Here is a 15,504-nt window from a genome sequence, read left to right as displayed (position 1 = left end):
AGATGTCAAGAATTATTTTAATTTTAATGTTGCAATATATAAGATAGTTTGGTATTGACACAGACATAGAAAAATAGGCCAGAATATAATGGAGTTCATAAATAGATTCACACATTAGTCACTTAACACATTAGTAGGTGACAGTGCAGAGCAGTAGAGAAAGGATTATCTTTTTATGAATGGTACTGGGTCCATTGGATACCTATATGCGGGTAGCGGGGACAAATCTTGACTCCCCCCCCACCAATATCATACCCAAAAAATCAATACCAGGTGGGTTGTAGCTGTCAGGTGAAAGTTAAAATAATAAATTTTCTACAAAATAGTGCAGGAGACTCTCTTCATGGAAAAACACCACAATTATGAAGGGCAAGATTGATAAATTGTACGATTAAGATTGACTGTGTTCATCAAAGTTGCCATTAGGAGACTGAGAAGGCAAGACGCAGACTGGGAGTAGGTATTTGCAATGCATATATGACAAAGGATCTCATTCTTGAAAAATGTGAAGAACTCTGACAAGTCAAGAAGAAAAAAAGACAATATATGAAAAATGGGTAAAAGACTTGAGCAAATACTTCTTAACAGTGATTCTTCAAATGTCCAAAAGCATATGAAAAAAGTGCTTCATCTCAGTAGACACCAGAGAAATGTAGATTGAAACTGCAATGAGGTACTACTACACACCCACCGGAACAGCTAAAATTAAAAAGACTATTAATAGTTACACCAAGTGTTGGTGAATATGTAAAGCAAGTGAAACTCATACACTGCTGGCAAGAGTGTAAACTTACACAACCATTTTGGAAACTGGCAGTATCTACTGTAGCTAATTTATACATCAGTGACCCAGTAATTCCACTCCTGGTGCATACCCAATAGAAATGTGGTCATGTTATTCACTATAAAGATGTGCAAGAATGTTCATAACAAAGTTATTTGTAATAGCCACAAATTGGAATTAACTCAAATGTTTGTTAGCAGTTAAATGGATAAATTGTGATATATTCATACAATGGGTTATTGTAAGGAGTAAAATTGAATTAACTACTACTACATGCACAGCATGATGAGTCTTAAGAACTTAATGTTGACTAAGGAAGCTAAATACAAAAGAGAGCATATTCTTTTATCTAAAATCAAAAAAGGCAGAACTGATCAATGGTGACAGAATAATGGTTACCTTTGAGGGGATGTGAGGACAGCCTCTAGGTCGTAGGTACTGTCTATTTTTAAATCTGGATGCTGATTACATGGGTTTGTTTACTTAGTAAAATTTTAGCAAGCTATACATTCATGACTTATATGTCTTTTTGCATCTGTTGTGGTCAATAAAAATATGGCATTTCCAAATCATAATTTCATTTAAAGAAATCTAAATGACATGAATATATTTCAAAATCTGGGACATAGTGTGCAAATTTTTCAAGTCCCTTACCCCAATCTTATAATAAATGACATATAGGTGAAGTGTTATTTATAGGGTATAGTAGTTTTTTTGTTTTCCACTTTTCTTTAATTTATGACTTAAAAAAATTTAACAGCAGGGTAATAGATTGTAGGCATAGATTGAATATTTTAATTACTTTTCTTGTATCATACTTTAATATTAAAAACTTTAAATTCATGATGGATGTCTTATTATTGTAACATAATTACCTATAAATGTATCTGTGCAAAAAAACAGGTATGCTATTTGAACAACTGAAACTAAATCACATATTTGCTGTTGTAAGAATCTGTAGGTGCATTTTACTATTTTCTTATTTTTATGCTATCTTGTTAACACATCCTGTTGGGTGGCACTGATCATAAAAACTGGGCTATTGAGCAGTTCCACATTAAATGCAGATTAAAAATCTGAAACAAAAGAGAAAAGGATGGTGTATCATGGATTTGGTATGCATCGGGTAAAAGACATAATTTCAAGGCTCAGTTTCATCACTTAGTAGTAGCTCTGTGACGTTTTGTTGTTGTCGTTGTTGAAGATTTGTAAAACCTTTATATGTCATTTGTTTCCTTATATGTAAAATGCAGACAATAAGATTATATGTAAAGGGTGTAGCTAAAAGCCTGGCACATAGTAACTACTTAATATGTGACCTATAGATTTAATAACAATAGATTTCTTCATCTTAAACAGTAAAACAAAGTTGAACAATTTGACACAAGCAACCAAACTTTTTTTTACGGCTATGGAATATTTCATGTTTATGTGCCCTAAATTTGTAAATAAAATATGAATATAAAAATAGAGAAGTCTCATGAATTATCCACTTTTCATATGATGATAGAATTAATTACTTTTGTACTGGACTCTTATGTCTTGTCTGCTAAATTAAGTTGGTATTTAAAAGATTATTATTTCTTTTACAGGAAACAAAACTTCGTTTTTATTTTAAAAATGAAGTTACCCCTTTTATTAGTGTTAATATGGTATAATACTTAATGTAATTTCCTAAAGATATTAAATATTTATTTTTTCTAAAGTAATGGAATCAATATATTGCTTTAACATCTCACAGACTTAGATAAGTTATTGGAAGAAATGTTCATTTGTCTTATGTTTTAGGATTTGGTAATTGTTTAAATGCTAAAATTGGTCAAGTGTATTGTGAATTTTATATTTCTTTTCCTTCGTTAGCTTCCTATAAATCATTCTCCTCTTCACTGTTTGCAGGAGTTCAATTAAATGATTCTTGTTAACATTTATAAGAGACGTGTCATGAAATCGTTCTGCATTGCTTATGCATAATTACAACTTTATTGTATTTTAGTCAGTCTTTTAACTCTGTGGACCATTTGTCTTGTGTTGTGTGTCTAGCTGATAATTCACCCCCAGCACGTGCTGTTGCTAAGTGTTTCTTTGGGTATTTGGATATTCAGTCTGTTACACTGTTGCTATTAATTCTTGCTACTTGAGGAATTATGTTTCTTTATTATAATATAGATCATTAAAGGGCTTCTATTACAGATACTAGTAACTGAGTCTTGATTATGAATTCTTTCTTCTAGAAAAATCCCACAGCACTATGCAAGTATGTCTGTGTGTGTGTGTGTGTGTGTGTGTGTGTGTGAGAGAGAGAGAGAATGTGTTTAGATGTGAATGTGATGATGGCATAATATAATGTCTTTGATAATCATTGATATCACTAAAATATGGCATATTCTGTTTTCCCAATAAATATTAAAAGGAGATCATTTCACATATTCTTGAATTACTTTTCTTGGAATAGAATAAATATAAGAATTTTTCCTTTTGGTAATTGAAAAGTGCATGATAACTACACTATACTGGACATGCTTTTGCTTCCTTTTGCCCCGGAATCTAAAGAAATGAATCCATCACTGTAATAAGTTAATGTTTAAAGTGAAAACTTAAACTCTGAATAATAGTGAAATATCTTGAAAAATTTATAGTGAAAACTGTGCTTTTCCATTGAGTAAAGTGTTCTTTCTTAAATATGAATAAGAGTAGTTATTAAAATGCAAAGGAGAGGGGGCTAGGTTTTGAAGAGATTTTTCTGAAGACTAAAAAATTAGTAAAGAAGCCAAAATATTCTTAACCAGGGCTTCAGAAAATTCTACTTATATATTTAGGTTGATATTTTTTAATATCACTTCATAACATTTTAAAAATAATCACTCTGTATGTTGCATTTTATGTACATTGCCTTCCAAGAGCTTGCTTACTAAGGCATAGAGCTGCTTAGCTATAGCCCAAGATTTCTGCCGAAGTAGCATTAGCTTCTTACCTGATTAATGAATTTAATTTTCTAAGGAAAAAAATACAAATAAACTTAAATACATGAAGAGTGTGAAGCAAACCTTAATTCTCATAGGACACATTCTACAGAAGGAAGGTGAGTTATGGAAACTTACCTTTGAGACTGAGTATGTCTCTTGATGTTGAAATTTTTTATTCTGATTGATTTGGTAGTAATCTGGAACATTGTAGAAGGTAGTTTTTGTTGTCTTATGGCTTTTTTGCTTGTTCTGTTTACAACAGGGATATAATTATAGTTATTTGTTAAAGAGTCACATATGATTATGAGACTAACATTTATTAATAAATACAATTTTAAATCTAATTTGATTCCTATATAATTTCAGAATTATTTGCCAAGGCATTCATGCCCTTTTTTATATTGTGAAATTTTATGAAATGCTAGAAAGATTGAGGTAAGAGAAATTTTACATTAAATATCATGAGGAAAATTATAGTTAGATTCTGTGTCTCTAAATTGATCTTTTTAATTAAATAGATTTTTATAGTTAGAGGAGAATAGTAGTTTCCAAATCAGGAGGCATGTTATGTTTGAGAATTAGGTAAATGTTCACGTTTGCTTTTGAATATATTGGATTATCATTATTTCGTGTACTTGGTGCATTTGTAGCCTAATGGCTTTGAAGTTCTGATTACTAAATTAATTGAGATTTTTTTTTGTTCGATGAGATTAAATGTTATTAATTAAAAGTTTGAATACTGTTCCAATCCTTTAGAATTGGAAGTAGGTTTTGGTGCAAGGACCACATTTTAATTGATTTAAATGACAGTAATTGAAACATTGCTAGGTATTTGTTTATTTGTTTGTTATTTATTTTGACTTTTTCTTTCCACAGAAAGTTGATGTGGAAAAATGGGTATGTGTTTCCATGTGTTTGCAAAGCAATTGTAATCTAAAAGTGCATGTTTGCTGTTGCCTCTAATTTTTTATTTTGCTTCCTAGTGTGGCTTGTATTATTAGTGTTCAAACTAACTGCTCTGTTGTAATGAACAAATATTTTACAGGTCTCTAATTAGAAACTTATGTATCTGGTTTTGCTTCGTCTGTAATGGGGTATATTAAAATACTCTCTATCCCTAGAACCATATAGTTTTAAAATAATTGGCTTTGTAATTATGCCATGATTCTGGCCGAGGGATAGGTTTTTATTATTAATACTGTGTATCTTTTGCCAAAAAAACCTTAACCATTTAACCTCAAAATCCCACTGCTTATCCCTTACATTTTCCTATGTGCTATAGAAAAAGGAAATTATATATATTCGTATAATCTTAAAAAGTGAAGGTGAATAACTGTATTATGTAGAAAAATACAGTTACAGGATTTTGGAGGCTAAGTCTGAGGGCCAACATTGTCACAAGTTGTGTAACGCAAACAAGTTACATTACTATTCTTGGTCTCAATTTCCTCATCTGTTAGGGAGAAAAGAGAGGGAAGGAATGTACCAATGTCCCTTTCAAATCTTAATACTACAAGATTCTGGATGGAAATTTAAGTCTCACCAAGACTGATAGCCTTACTCCATGTTTTTTCCCCAAGAGTGTAAGAAGTGTTTGTTTTTTATTAACTCTTTGACTTAATATGATGAATCATTTAAGACTGACTAAACTGATGGCTTCATTTTATCTTCATGATATTTCTTGGTCTTGGGATCCAATTTTCTTGATGCAATATTTTGAGAATTTTGCCATCTTCTAGTAGCTTTTCAGTGTCCTTTTAGTAGTGTTTCTCAAACAACTGTGTGCCCACCTGGCTTTTTGTGATTCTTTGCCCTTTACTTCCTTTCAGCCCTTGATAGAGAAGGAAACTTTTGTTTTTTAAATTTACCATTTCCATGATGATGAAACCCATATTGATCTTTGAGAACTACCACTTCTGTATTATATTCCTGGGAATAATTTAAATTTATTATCTATCCCATCATAATTAAACTCCTACTATTTTGTTTTCAACTACTCATTTTTGAAATTTCACGCCTTTCTGCGTATAGTTAAAATTCTGATCTAAGCTCCACATTTTTCTGATCTTGGTAAGGGAAGCCTGCTTCTTTCTCAGAACAGGTCTGGTACCTCTTTGTCTGTCACCTGCTCCCTGCTGTCAGCATCCTGAAACACATCCCTCTATCTTTTTTCATGTTTGCATTCCTTTACTTCCATTGCAGTATTTCTGTGCATTATCCAAGTTGGTATTTCTTGACCAAACACTCATGCTGCTTTTAATTCTTTTGCAAATGAAGAGAATATGTCAATAAATGAAGTCACTTTTTCACCATTGTCTAAAAGTACTCATGTTTGTTTTTCTGTGCATTTGGTTATTTTTGATCTGCCTCACTGTTCTTTTATTTCCATAATAATTTCTTACCTCAAAATTTATTTTTATTAAGTTTATGTATTAATCTTTACAGTAGAAGTTACCTTCCAGTTCTGAAATATCTCAGATTTTTTCTGAGCTGAAAATCATGAGGCTTCACTTTGCCAGTGGTGAACTTTATCATGTTATACAGGCTCTTTGTGGGCCATAATCTCCTTGTCTATAGGATGAGAATCTGAAATACTCCTTCCTTATTCTTAAATATTGCTATTATATTAATGATGTAACATTTGATGCCAAAATATACGTTCAATTGGAAATCACATAATGAAAAGATTCTACTGGGTTTGTTTTAGAACAGTAATGATCAGTATTTATATAAGTCTCAGTAAATTTTAGACTTGAGCTATTTCTTTCTTTGAAGACTTGTACAGTTCAAATCTTATACTTTGGCCATTAGAAGTTTGAAATTGTACTGTAACAGGTATACCTTGAAGGGCAACAGAAAATAATTTAACCCCCTGCCCATCTAACTCAGGACTATTCAAAATGGTCTGTGGGGCTCTTTTTCCTCTGCCTCTTGGGTTAAATTAGAATGGGTCCCATGACCTTGTACTTAGAGAGTGAACCACCCTAGAGTCATTTCAAGTCATACAAATCTCATTTCAGTAATTAAAATGCCCAATCCTGTGTAACAGGCGAACTTGAATTTAATTCAAGTGAACTTGTCCGGGCTAGCCCGGGCCACTCCATGCAGGAGGACTGGAGGGAAGGGCATTTGGGAAGCTGCTTCTCACTTAACCCTGCTGAGTCCCTCATGCCCTACTTGGTGCCCAGAGTGTCTACCCCTCTCGGGTGATGTGGGAAAGAGGAAGGTTGGCAGGAAAGATCTTTAGTCCTGGTCTCATTCATCAGGCTTGCCAGCTATAGAAAGCTGACTTTCTGTGTGGACACTTGGGGGGTGTCTTCGGGGATCCCCCATCCCCAGAAATCTCTGGCCTGTGGTTATCCTGCTGCAGCCAAATGCATCTCCTCCAGCTGGTCAGTGGTGATGACTTCCTCTTCCTGTGAGCTCTCGGTGGCCTCTGAGCCAGTCCCAGGCTGGCTCTGTCTAGTGCGGCCCCCATCTGCTTGTTGGCAGTGCCGTCACCTCTTAGTTGCAGCCCTGGAGAGGTTATTGCCAGCCTCTTGCCTCTCACTCTCCAGGCATAGTGAGACACCAGTCCACAGTGTCCCAGCTCCCGGGAACAGGGGTATCCCTGAAGCCAGCCTCACTAGGCTTGAATTGAGGGCAAGCTTGGGATGGAGGCAGGACTCTAGGCCTACCTGCACCTCTCTCCAGGAAACCACCTCTTTGCTTTCCAACCTCTTCTGATAGACAGAGGTGGGCAGTCAGCTAAGGGCAGTGTGTGGATTTGCAGCCACCCCCTTTGGTTTCTCTGCTTAGGTTGTATAACAGTGTCTTTTGGAATGTGGATGATGTAGATGCTTCTCCACTTACAATCGGGTTATATCTCCATAAACCCATCAGAAGTGGAAAATATCAGAAGTCGAAAATGCATTCAATACACCTACCCTGCTGAACCTCATAGCTTAGCCTAGCCTACCTTAAACAAGCTCAGCTCACTTACGTTAGCCTACAGTTGGGCAAAATCATCTAACATAAAGCCTGTTTTATAATAAGGTATTGAACATCTGATGTAATTTACGGAATACTGTACCAAAAGTTAAAAACACAATAGCTGTATCAGTAGTGGAAGTACAATTCCTATTGAATGCATATCGCTTTCAGACCATCATAAAGTCAAAAGATCCAAAGTGGAAAAATCCTAAGTCAAACTGTCATAGGTTGGGGACCTTCTGTACTTGCCATTGTTTTGTTCTGAGGCAGGTGTCCCATTTTAACATCTGTTATATTTGCTTGTCTAGAGTGCATTTAACAACACGAGATTAAGACTTTCAGGAGCCTTATAAAACTTGATAGATATGGAAATGAAAATGGCTTCTTTATAAATTTTCTAATAACATGATTCTGGATAGATTCATCAAAGGTCCATCTCTTTCTTTCTCTTCCTTTCTCCCTCCCTTCCTCTCCCCTTTCCTTCCTAATGTTTTTCTTCCCTTCATCTCCTTCCCTCTTTCCATTCATCAATGTGTCTTTGAGCCTCTCTGCACTTGTTTAATCGTAGCCCACTGAGTCATCAAATGCTGCTCTTTATATTTTAAAAGAGAATAACATTTCTGAGTCTTGGCTAAAAAGGTAATTATTAATAACTATTATTTCCATCCACTATGCTTCACTCCCAGCCCTCCCCTATCCTACAGTATGGGTTTCCAATGTGGAGGCCTAGGACTGAGGTCCTGGTCCTGAGTGGGGGCAGGAACAGTAAAGGATGGAACAGATGAAACTGTTGTCTGGGAAGCACTGTCTATGGATTGAATGATGTCTCATCCACATACTTCCTCTTTTTCAAACTATGTTGATGCTATTGTAATTATTAAAATACGAAATCATTTCAAATGTTCCTAACTCAATAGTTATTTAACAAAATAATGCGTTTTCTCACGTAGCTACTATTATGTGAGGGTCTATGAAGTGCTTGAATGCTATCAAGGTTCATTCATGTTCGAAATTGTTTTAAAAAATATACAGAATTTTCTGTATTCTGCCGTAGGCAATTTTTTTATGTGTAGATGGTAATCTGAATACAGGACTGGGTTTACATGTCTTCAAGTCATTATTATCCACATGTCCTCTGTAGAGATCAATTTTTGTTTTTTGATTTAGAGAAATTCTCTATCGAGACAAGCTGGGAAAAGAAGAACGCCCTAGATAGCTCTTCTACTTTTTAGGCATTCACGCAACTCTGTGCTTTATAAGCATGTGTCACATCAAGATAAAACGTTAGGACTTACAGCAGCTTATTGGAATCATTTATTTTCCTTTGCCTTTCTAAAGAAGAACTAGAAAGTATAACTACATAATAAGTATAAATATGTCAAATCTATTGCACTCAAAAGAGAAGGTATCCCTTTTAAATACTGTCTGTAGAGAGTTGTTGATAGGTTGAAAAATACACCAGTTGCTACAAATCTGCCAAGAAAAAGTAGAGTGAATTATTTTTAAACATGTCTGCATGCTCATATAACTGGGTGCCAGTATAGTCATTAACATGAGTGACACAAGAACATTTCTTTGGGATGTATCGTTACGTGGATAATTGCACTTTCACGGGCCAGTGGGCGAGCTCCTTTCAGATGCTTTGTGGACCTACAATCCACATGTCTGTCTTACCAGGACAGTCTTGGATATTTTCAGCAGTGGAACCCTAGAAAGTTAAGCATTCCCATAGGATATTTTGATTAAAAGAACAATAGTTGAGGTTTTTCACAAATATATATACCATAATGCTCTTAGATGGTATATACTGGCATATGCTTGGAACTTAGAATTGTTAATATTAAATTTCATTTGTCTCCTAAAAATTGTTGGGTGCATCGTTAATTAAAATATAGCTACCTGCAAATCCAAGTCTTTGGTGATAAAATAAATTTTCCTCTTGTCAACATAATGAAGTTTGTTAGATATTTCTTCATAAAGGGGAGGTTACCAGTTGGATGATTATGAAGAATCCTTGCATCTTGATACACAGAGAGGAAAAGATGGCAAAAAAGTCTTAAATTTGATGGATATTTTGTTTGCAGAATATTTTGCCTCCTTGTTGGAAACTTCATGCTAGAGGGACTTCTGAGCTTAAATTTTACCCTATTTTCTCAGATTGTTGCATTTGATAATTCTTTTTAATGACAAGTTCCTCCCCCCAAGTGTTTCTTGCTTTTTTGCTAATTCTTTATCTATATAATTTTTGAGGAGACATTCCAATAAAAGTTATTTTCAAGGTTCTAGATAGGTCATTAGAAATATTAATTTTAGAAAGGTTCTAAGACAGGTCATTAGAAGTATTTTCACTAAACTGAAATAACAATTTAAAAAAATCAAAGTTGAAATGAAAGGCATAATTATGATAGAGGAGCTGTTCTACATCTCCTGAATTATTGTTTCTTTCTTTGCACCAATAACACATTAAATATAATTATGCATTCTCTTGATGTCCAATATTTGTTAACTTTTTTCAGAATAAGGTATTGCGATTTGGTTTGTTTTTCTACTCATAATCATTTGCACTTGCTGAGAAAATACCACAAGTCTTTCAGATCTGCTGTATCCAGTGACTTATGCTTGTAGACCAAAGACTATTTATGTTTTTTTTTGTCATCCACTTGTTACCCAGAACCATCTATATATTAAAATGTAACCATAGCAGTTTTTTTTCTTGATTTTCATGTTAATGTAGCATGTAGATGGTTCTGCCCTCAGCTCTTGCTCAGATTTGGAGCTTTATCTGACCTGTCAATTCTGAAGCAATTAATCTAACCCTGGGACACTGAGTTATTGCCACTTGCAATTTTTCCATAAAGAACTAAAATTTTCCTCTTTGTATTTCCATGCAAATTGATCATCATCCAAAAAATTCTTCTTAGACAGAAAGCAGGTTGAATCCATGCAATCCATAATTGCCTTATAGTCATCCCCTACTCTATTTTGTCTGATGAAACTATGACTCTTGTCTAATAAAATTTTTGTGAATGAAATAAGTCAAATAATTAATTTTTTGTTAAAATTATTGTAAGCGAAAAATTATATCATCCACACCTAAAGAGGCTGCTTTCTTCAGTATTTATCCTTATATATGAGTTTCTTTTTTCTCTTTTGCCTCCTGTCTATTTTTAAAGGGTTTTTTGTTGTTAACTCTTTTTCCGTTTGTTACTTTTTGTCTTTCCTAAGTAGCATTTACATTGAGATTAAAATAATATATTCATCCTTTTTGTTTTAATGTGTTTTGCTTTCTTCTTTACCCATAAATGATCCCTTTTGAATATCTCATGATGCTATAGCTTTGGTAATATCTACCACTTAAGCAAAATTGAATAATAAATGATTTGTAAAAAAAAGTTAATGTCAATAATGCCACTAATACCGCAAATAATCATTCACGGTCTTGATTATCTTTTGAAAATAACGTGTGTCTATTGCATCTCCTGTTCTTTCTTATTCTACAGATGGATATTTTATTGTTTGCTAATTTGCAGTATTCCTTCTATTTTATTGTATATGCAGATTACTTTCCTCAGCGTCTGGCTATTCTTGCAGTCAGACACAACTTAGAAATTCTGAAGAGCAGACCTCAATAACTCTACTGACCACTCTTTTTTCCGTCTACTAAAATTTTAAAGCATTTCAACTTTGATGAATGACGAAATCAGGCTGAGAACATTTTTTAAAGAAAAATCCCCAAGACCTAGCTCAATTTGAAAAAAAACATCTCATGAAAGTGTCTGTTATAAACCATGTGCTATAGCAAAATGTTAGATTTTTATGTTTCTTTGAATTAAAGCTTAAAAATGATTTTGCCTAATCTTTCATATAGTGATATCTTTCTCATTAGTGAGTCACATGTAGGCATGTGATTGGTCAGTTTCAACATGAAAAATGTTTCCTTATATTATTTACCATTAATATCAGTTATAAAAATGTAACTAAACAGTCTATATTTTCTAAGCCAAGAATGAAAAGGCTTTTTTACAATTTTCCCTTAAAGTTATAATACTAAAAATGAAAAAAAAAAAAAGTCTCAACGGAATTTCCATCTAGTAATATACATAATACTGTGTAAGTATGTTTCAGGCAAAAAAAGAAATATTTACAATTATCTATATTAGAAAACCTTCCTTTAAAACTAATGTGTCTATGCATAACTTTTTCTCTGTAGGACTTAGACATGGCCTGACAACTAAATTCAGCCCCAAGTTTGGAAATACATAATTTTTCCTTCTTGGTTCTTTTTCATCTGTGTACATTTCCTAGGAATAAGAAGTCAGAGAAACTTTGGGAGTCTAAAGAAAAATGAAGGAATACACACATACACACACGTGCGCACATTATGTTTTATAGAAGAAAAAATGAGCTATTATAATTCATGAAAAGAGACTGTGTCATTTTAAGAGAAAGAAAAGTTTTGTGATTTTTCTTTGAAATTCACCTCTCACTATATGTATTGTCTAAAAAATTGCTTACTGTTATTTTGCATGAAATATGAACAGCTTATTGCAGCTTATTAGTTTAGAATCTACCTTCCCTGTTTCTAATCTACTGTTTCTACTAAAATTAGTTGGGTTGCTGTTTATGTCACTGCATTTTTACGCACAAGATGAAATGAAAGTTTTTTTTTTTCCAAACACATTTTCACAGGATAGATTTAAGATTATGGTGCTTAGATACATTGCAAATCGAATCACACATGGGAGTGGCATGTTTTCACAGAATAAGGAAGAACTAATGTAAAGACATTTTTAAGAAGAGTTTTGCTTGCTATAGCTTTTCTCTAGCATGTAGTTGATAATTAAGTTTTGTTGCGACAACACAGTGAATGTGTTTTTTATGTTTATTTATAATAATGGAGTCTTTATAAATAAGAGATATTTTTAATGCCTTTGAAATGATGTATATTTAATGTTTTCTCTCTTTTCCTTATGCCGCTACAGAAATTCATGATGAAGGTAAGACATTGGGTCGTCTGCTATATTTCAAATGCTTTGTATGTTTTAAGTATGGTTATATGTATCTTATCTTTGAATTCATGGCACTTTTCTTGATATTTTAAAGTCTTTAAAAATTAAATGAAACTTGGGAAATTTTAAATTTAAATAAATAAATCACACGTTTAGATTTAATAACTCAACAAACAACATTTGACATCTCTGGGTCATATTGTACCATTTAGTTTAATTAGTCAATGATAGAAATTTCTCTTATTAAAATAAATTTTCTCTATAGCTCTTCATTTATAATGTTCACTCTGGGGATTATATTGTCTATTTTGTGTTTAAGCACTCTTGTCTGAATACAATGGCAAATTCTTACACTGGGAAATTAGGAGAGGCACCAAGAAACTACTTCTGCCTTCTCAGGAGAAGTGAAAATAATTTGCCTCTTTTCATTTCTCATCTAAATCAGAAAAAGGAAAAAGTTGTTAAAGGGGACAAAAGAAAAGAGAAAAGCAAAACACATGGTCATATATCATTGAAGGAATATGCAGGGAAGGATAAGAAGATCAGAATGTAATTATTTCAGGATATAGAGCCTAAAATTTTTGTTTCGTTTTTATATGCCTACCACATTTCTCCTGTAACATTCATGAAATTTAATTTTTTGTCTTAAAAGCCAAGAAACATTAGAGAAATTTATTTGTATTAAGTTAATAAAGGCTTAGTATAATTTATAGTTTCAAAATAATGTCATTTCAAAAGATATAAACTCTGAGAAGTATTAAACCAAAATTCTGGATGTAGGCCAAGTGCATTGGCTTATGCTTGTAATCCCAGCACTTTGGGAAACCAAAGCAGAAGGAACACTTGAGGGCAGGGTTTCCAGACCAACAGGAGAACATAGTGAGATCCCATCTCTACAAAAATGTTTTAAAAAAATTAGCCAGGCATCATGACACATGCCTGACTCCCAGCTACTCAGGAGGCTGAGGCTGATAGCTTGAACCCAGGTGTTCAAGGTTGCAGTGAGCTGTGATTGCATCAGTGGTGACAGACTGAGACCCTATCTCTTAAAAAATTAAAATAAAAACAAAATTCTGGATGCAGATTGAAAAAAGTTGCTCTGAAGAAAGGGAAGCGTACTCTTTGTCAGTCTATTGAATTAGTTAGATGTTAGGTATATCATTCATTCATGTTTTACAAAACTCTAAACCAGGTGCATGAGGAGGGTATACTCCAAACAGGACCTATTCACTATTAGTAACAGTTTGAATGGGATGACAGAACAGAGCATTTCTTTGAAGCCATCTACCAACAAGGACATGAAACATCTTCCAAAATTTTAAATAACTCTAACTCTCATTTTTCAGTAGAAGATATTATGATTATATTGTGAGGAGAGGACATTAACCATATTAGACATCATGAAACAAGGGTTTTGGTTAGGAAAATATTATAAACAGCACAAAAACACGAATATTTCCTCTCCCTGAAAATATTAATAAGTAACTAAGGAAACTGGATTTGAAAAAATTCAGTTTTTCTTGCTAATTCTGCATTTGCTGTATTCATTTTATTATCTTATTATATTACTCCAATCTCCTGTCCAGTGCCATATTGACCTCCCCTTGGGGAAGAGTGAATGAAATAATTACCTGAAATGAGTATCTCAAGCTCTTTTGTGAGAGCAGATTCATATCAAAACCAGTGCAAATAGAAAGATGATGTAGAATCAGTTAAAACCAGGTGGTGTGCTTAAATAATTTAATTAGGCTCTAATTTCTTTCCACCGTGAGGCCAGAAGGCCAGTGGCTATTTTCATACCTGCACTGGATGATCTGGAAGGGTTAGAATGTGATGAAGGGGAGGGCATATGCATGCAATTAGAGTTCGTTTAAGCCACTGAAAAGGAAAAAAGATGCTGACCTTTATTTAGCTTTCACCTTCAGTCATGGTTGGCTTTGGGTTTCACACCTGGAAAGGCATTGTTTAACTCTTAGAGCCAGACGGATGCTTTCTTGTTGTGGGAACCTATTTCTGCTTGTTGGCGTTACAAAGTGATGACTGAGTACTGTCTTAACCCTGATATGTTCCCTCAAGAGACTTTCGGGGAAGTCACTATCACAAGTAAGCCATTCATTGTCAAGTGTCTGTCCTGACAGTGTTCAACTGGCTTTGTCAGGGACATTTATTTTGCACTGAAGCCAGGATTCTCATTGATTATTGTAATCATCCTGTGATTCTGTTGTGTGATTCACTACTGAAAGGTGGCAGGATTGTTTGAGAATGTCCTGCTGCTAGGAACCCACAGGTAGAGCGAAATGCCAGGCTCAGCAATCCTGTGTTGATCCTGTGTATCTTGTGCAGTTCGCATTGTGTTTGTAAGTCATTCTTAGATGATGGGAAGGGTTACTCACAGAGGTGTTTTTTTTTTTTCCTCCCTGAAACAACTGATTTTTTTATTTCCAAGTATCGCTATTTATATTTGAAGATAAAAGCTTCTGAACTTAAATAACTGAGCACTATGAAAGAAATTCTTTTAATATAAATTTTTGTTTCTGTGATATTTAATATTGGGATGTGGTCCAGTATTACTTGAAGTAATAAACTCCTTTTAAGATTCCATTGTGGGCCGGGCGCGGTGGCTCACGCCTGTAATCCTAGCACTCTGGGAGGCCGAGGCGGGTGGATTGTTTGAGCTCAGGGGTTCAAAACCAGCATGAGCAAGACCAAGCCCCCGTCTCTACTAAAAATAGAAAGAAATTAATTGGACAACTAAAAATATATAGAAAAAATTAGC

The 15,504-nt window shown here is 33.9% G+C and overlaps 1 protein-coding gene across 1 annotated transcript in view; it reads left to right on the top strand.

Moving 5' to 3' along the window:
* Nucleotides 1-15,504, top strand: part of RYR2 (ryanodine receptor 2 (cardiac)) — a 509,242-nt gene that overhangs the window by 108,444 nt on the left and 385,294 nt on the right. Inside the window, 2 exon segments of the mRNA XM_012660153.1 lie at nt 4,628-4,644; nt 12,702-12,716. Of these exon segments, the coding sequence (XP_012515607.1) occupies nt 4,628-4,644; nt 12,702-12,716 (32 nt within the window).

Source organism: Propithecus coquereli, unplaced genomic scaffold (genome assembly GCF_000956105.1).
Source record: "Propithecus coquereli isolate 6110/MARCELLA unplaced genomic scaffold, Pcoq_1.0 Scaffold66, whole genome shotgun sequence".
NCBI lineage: Eukaryota > Metazoa > Chordata > Mammalia > Primates > Indriidae > Propithecus > Propithecus coquereli.
Note: the sequence above shows the minus strand (reverse complement) of the source record. Positions and strands in the feature narration are given on the sequence as shown.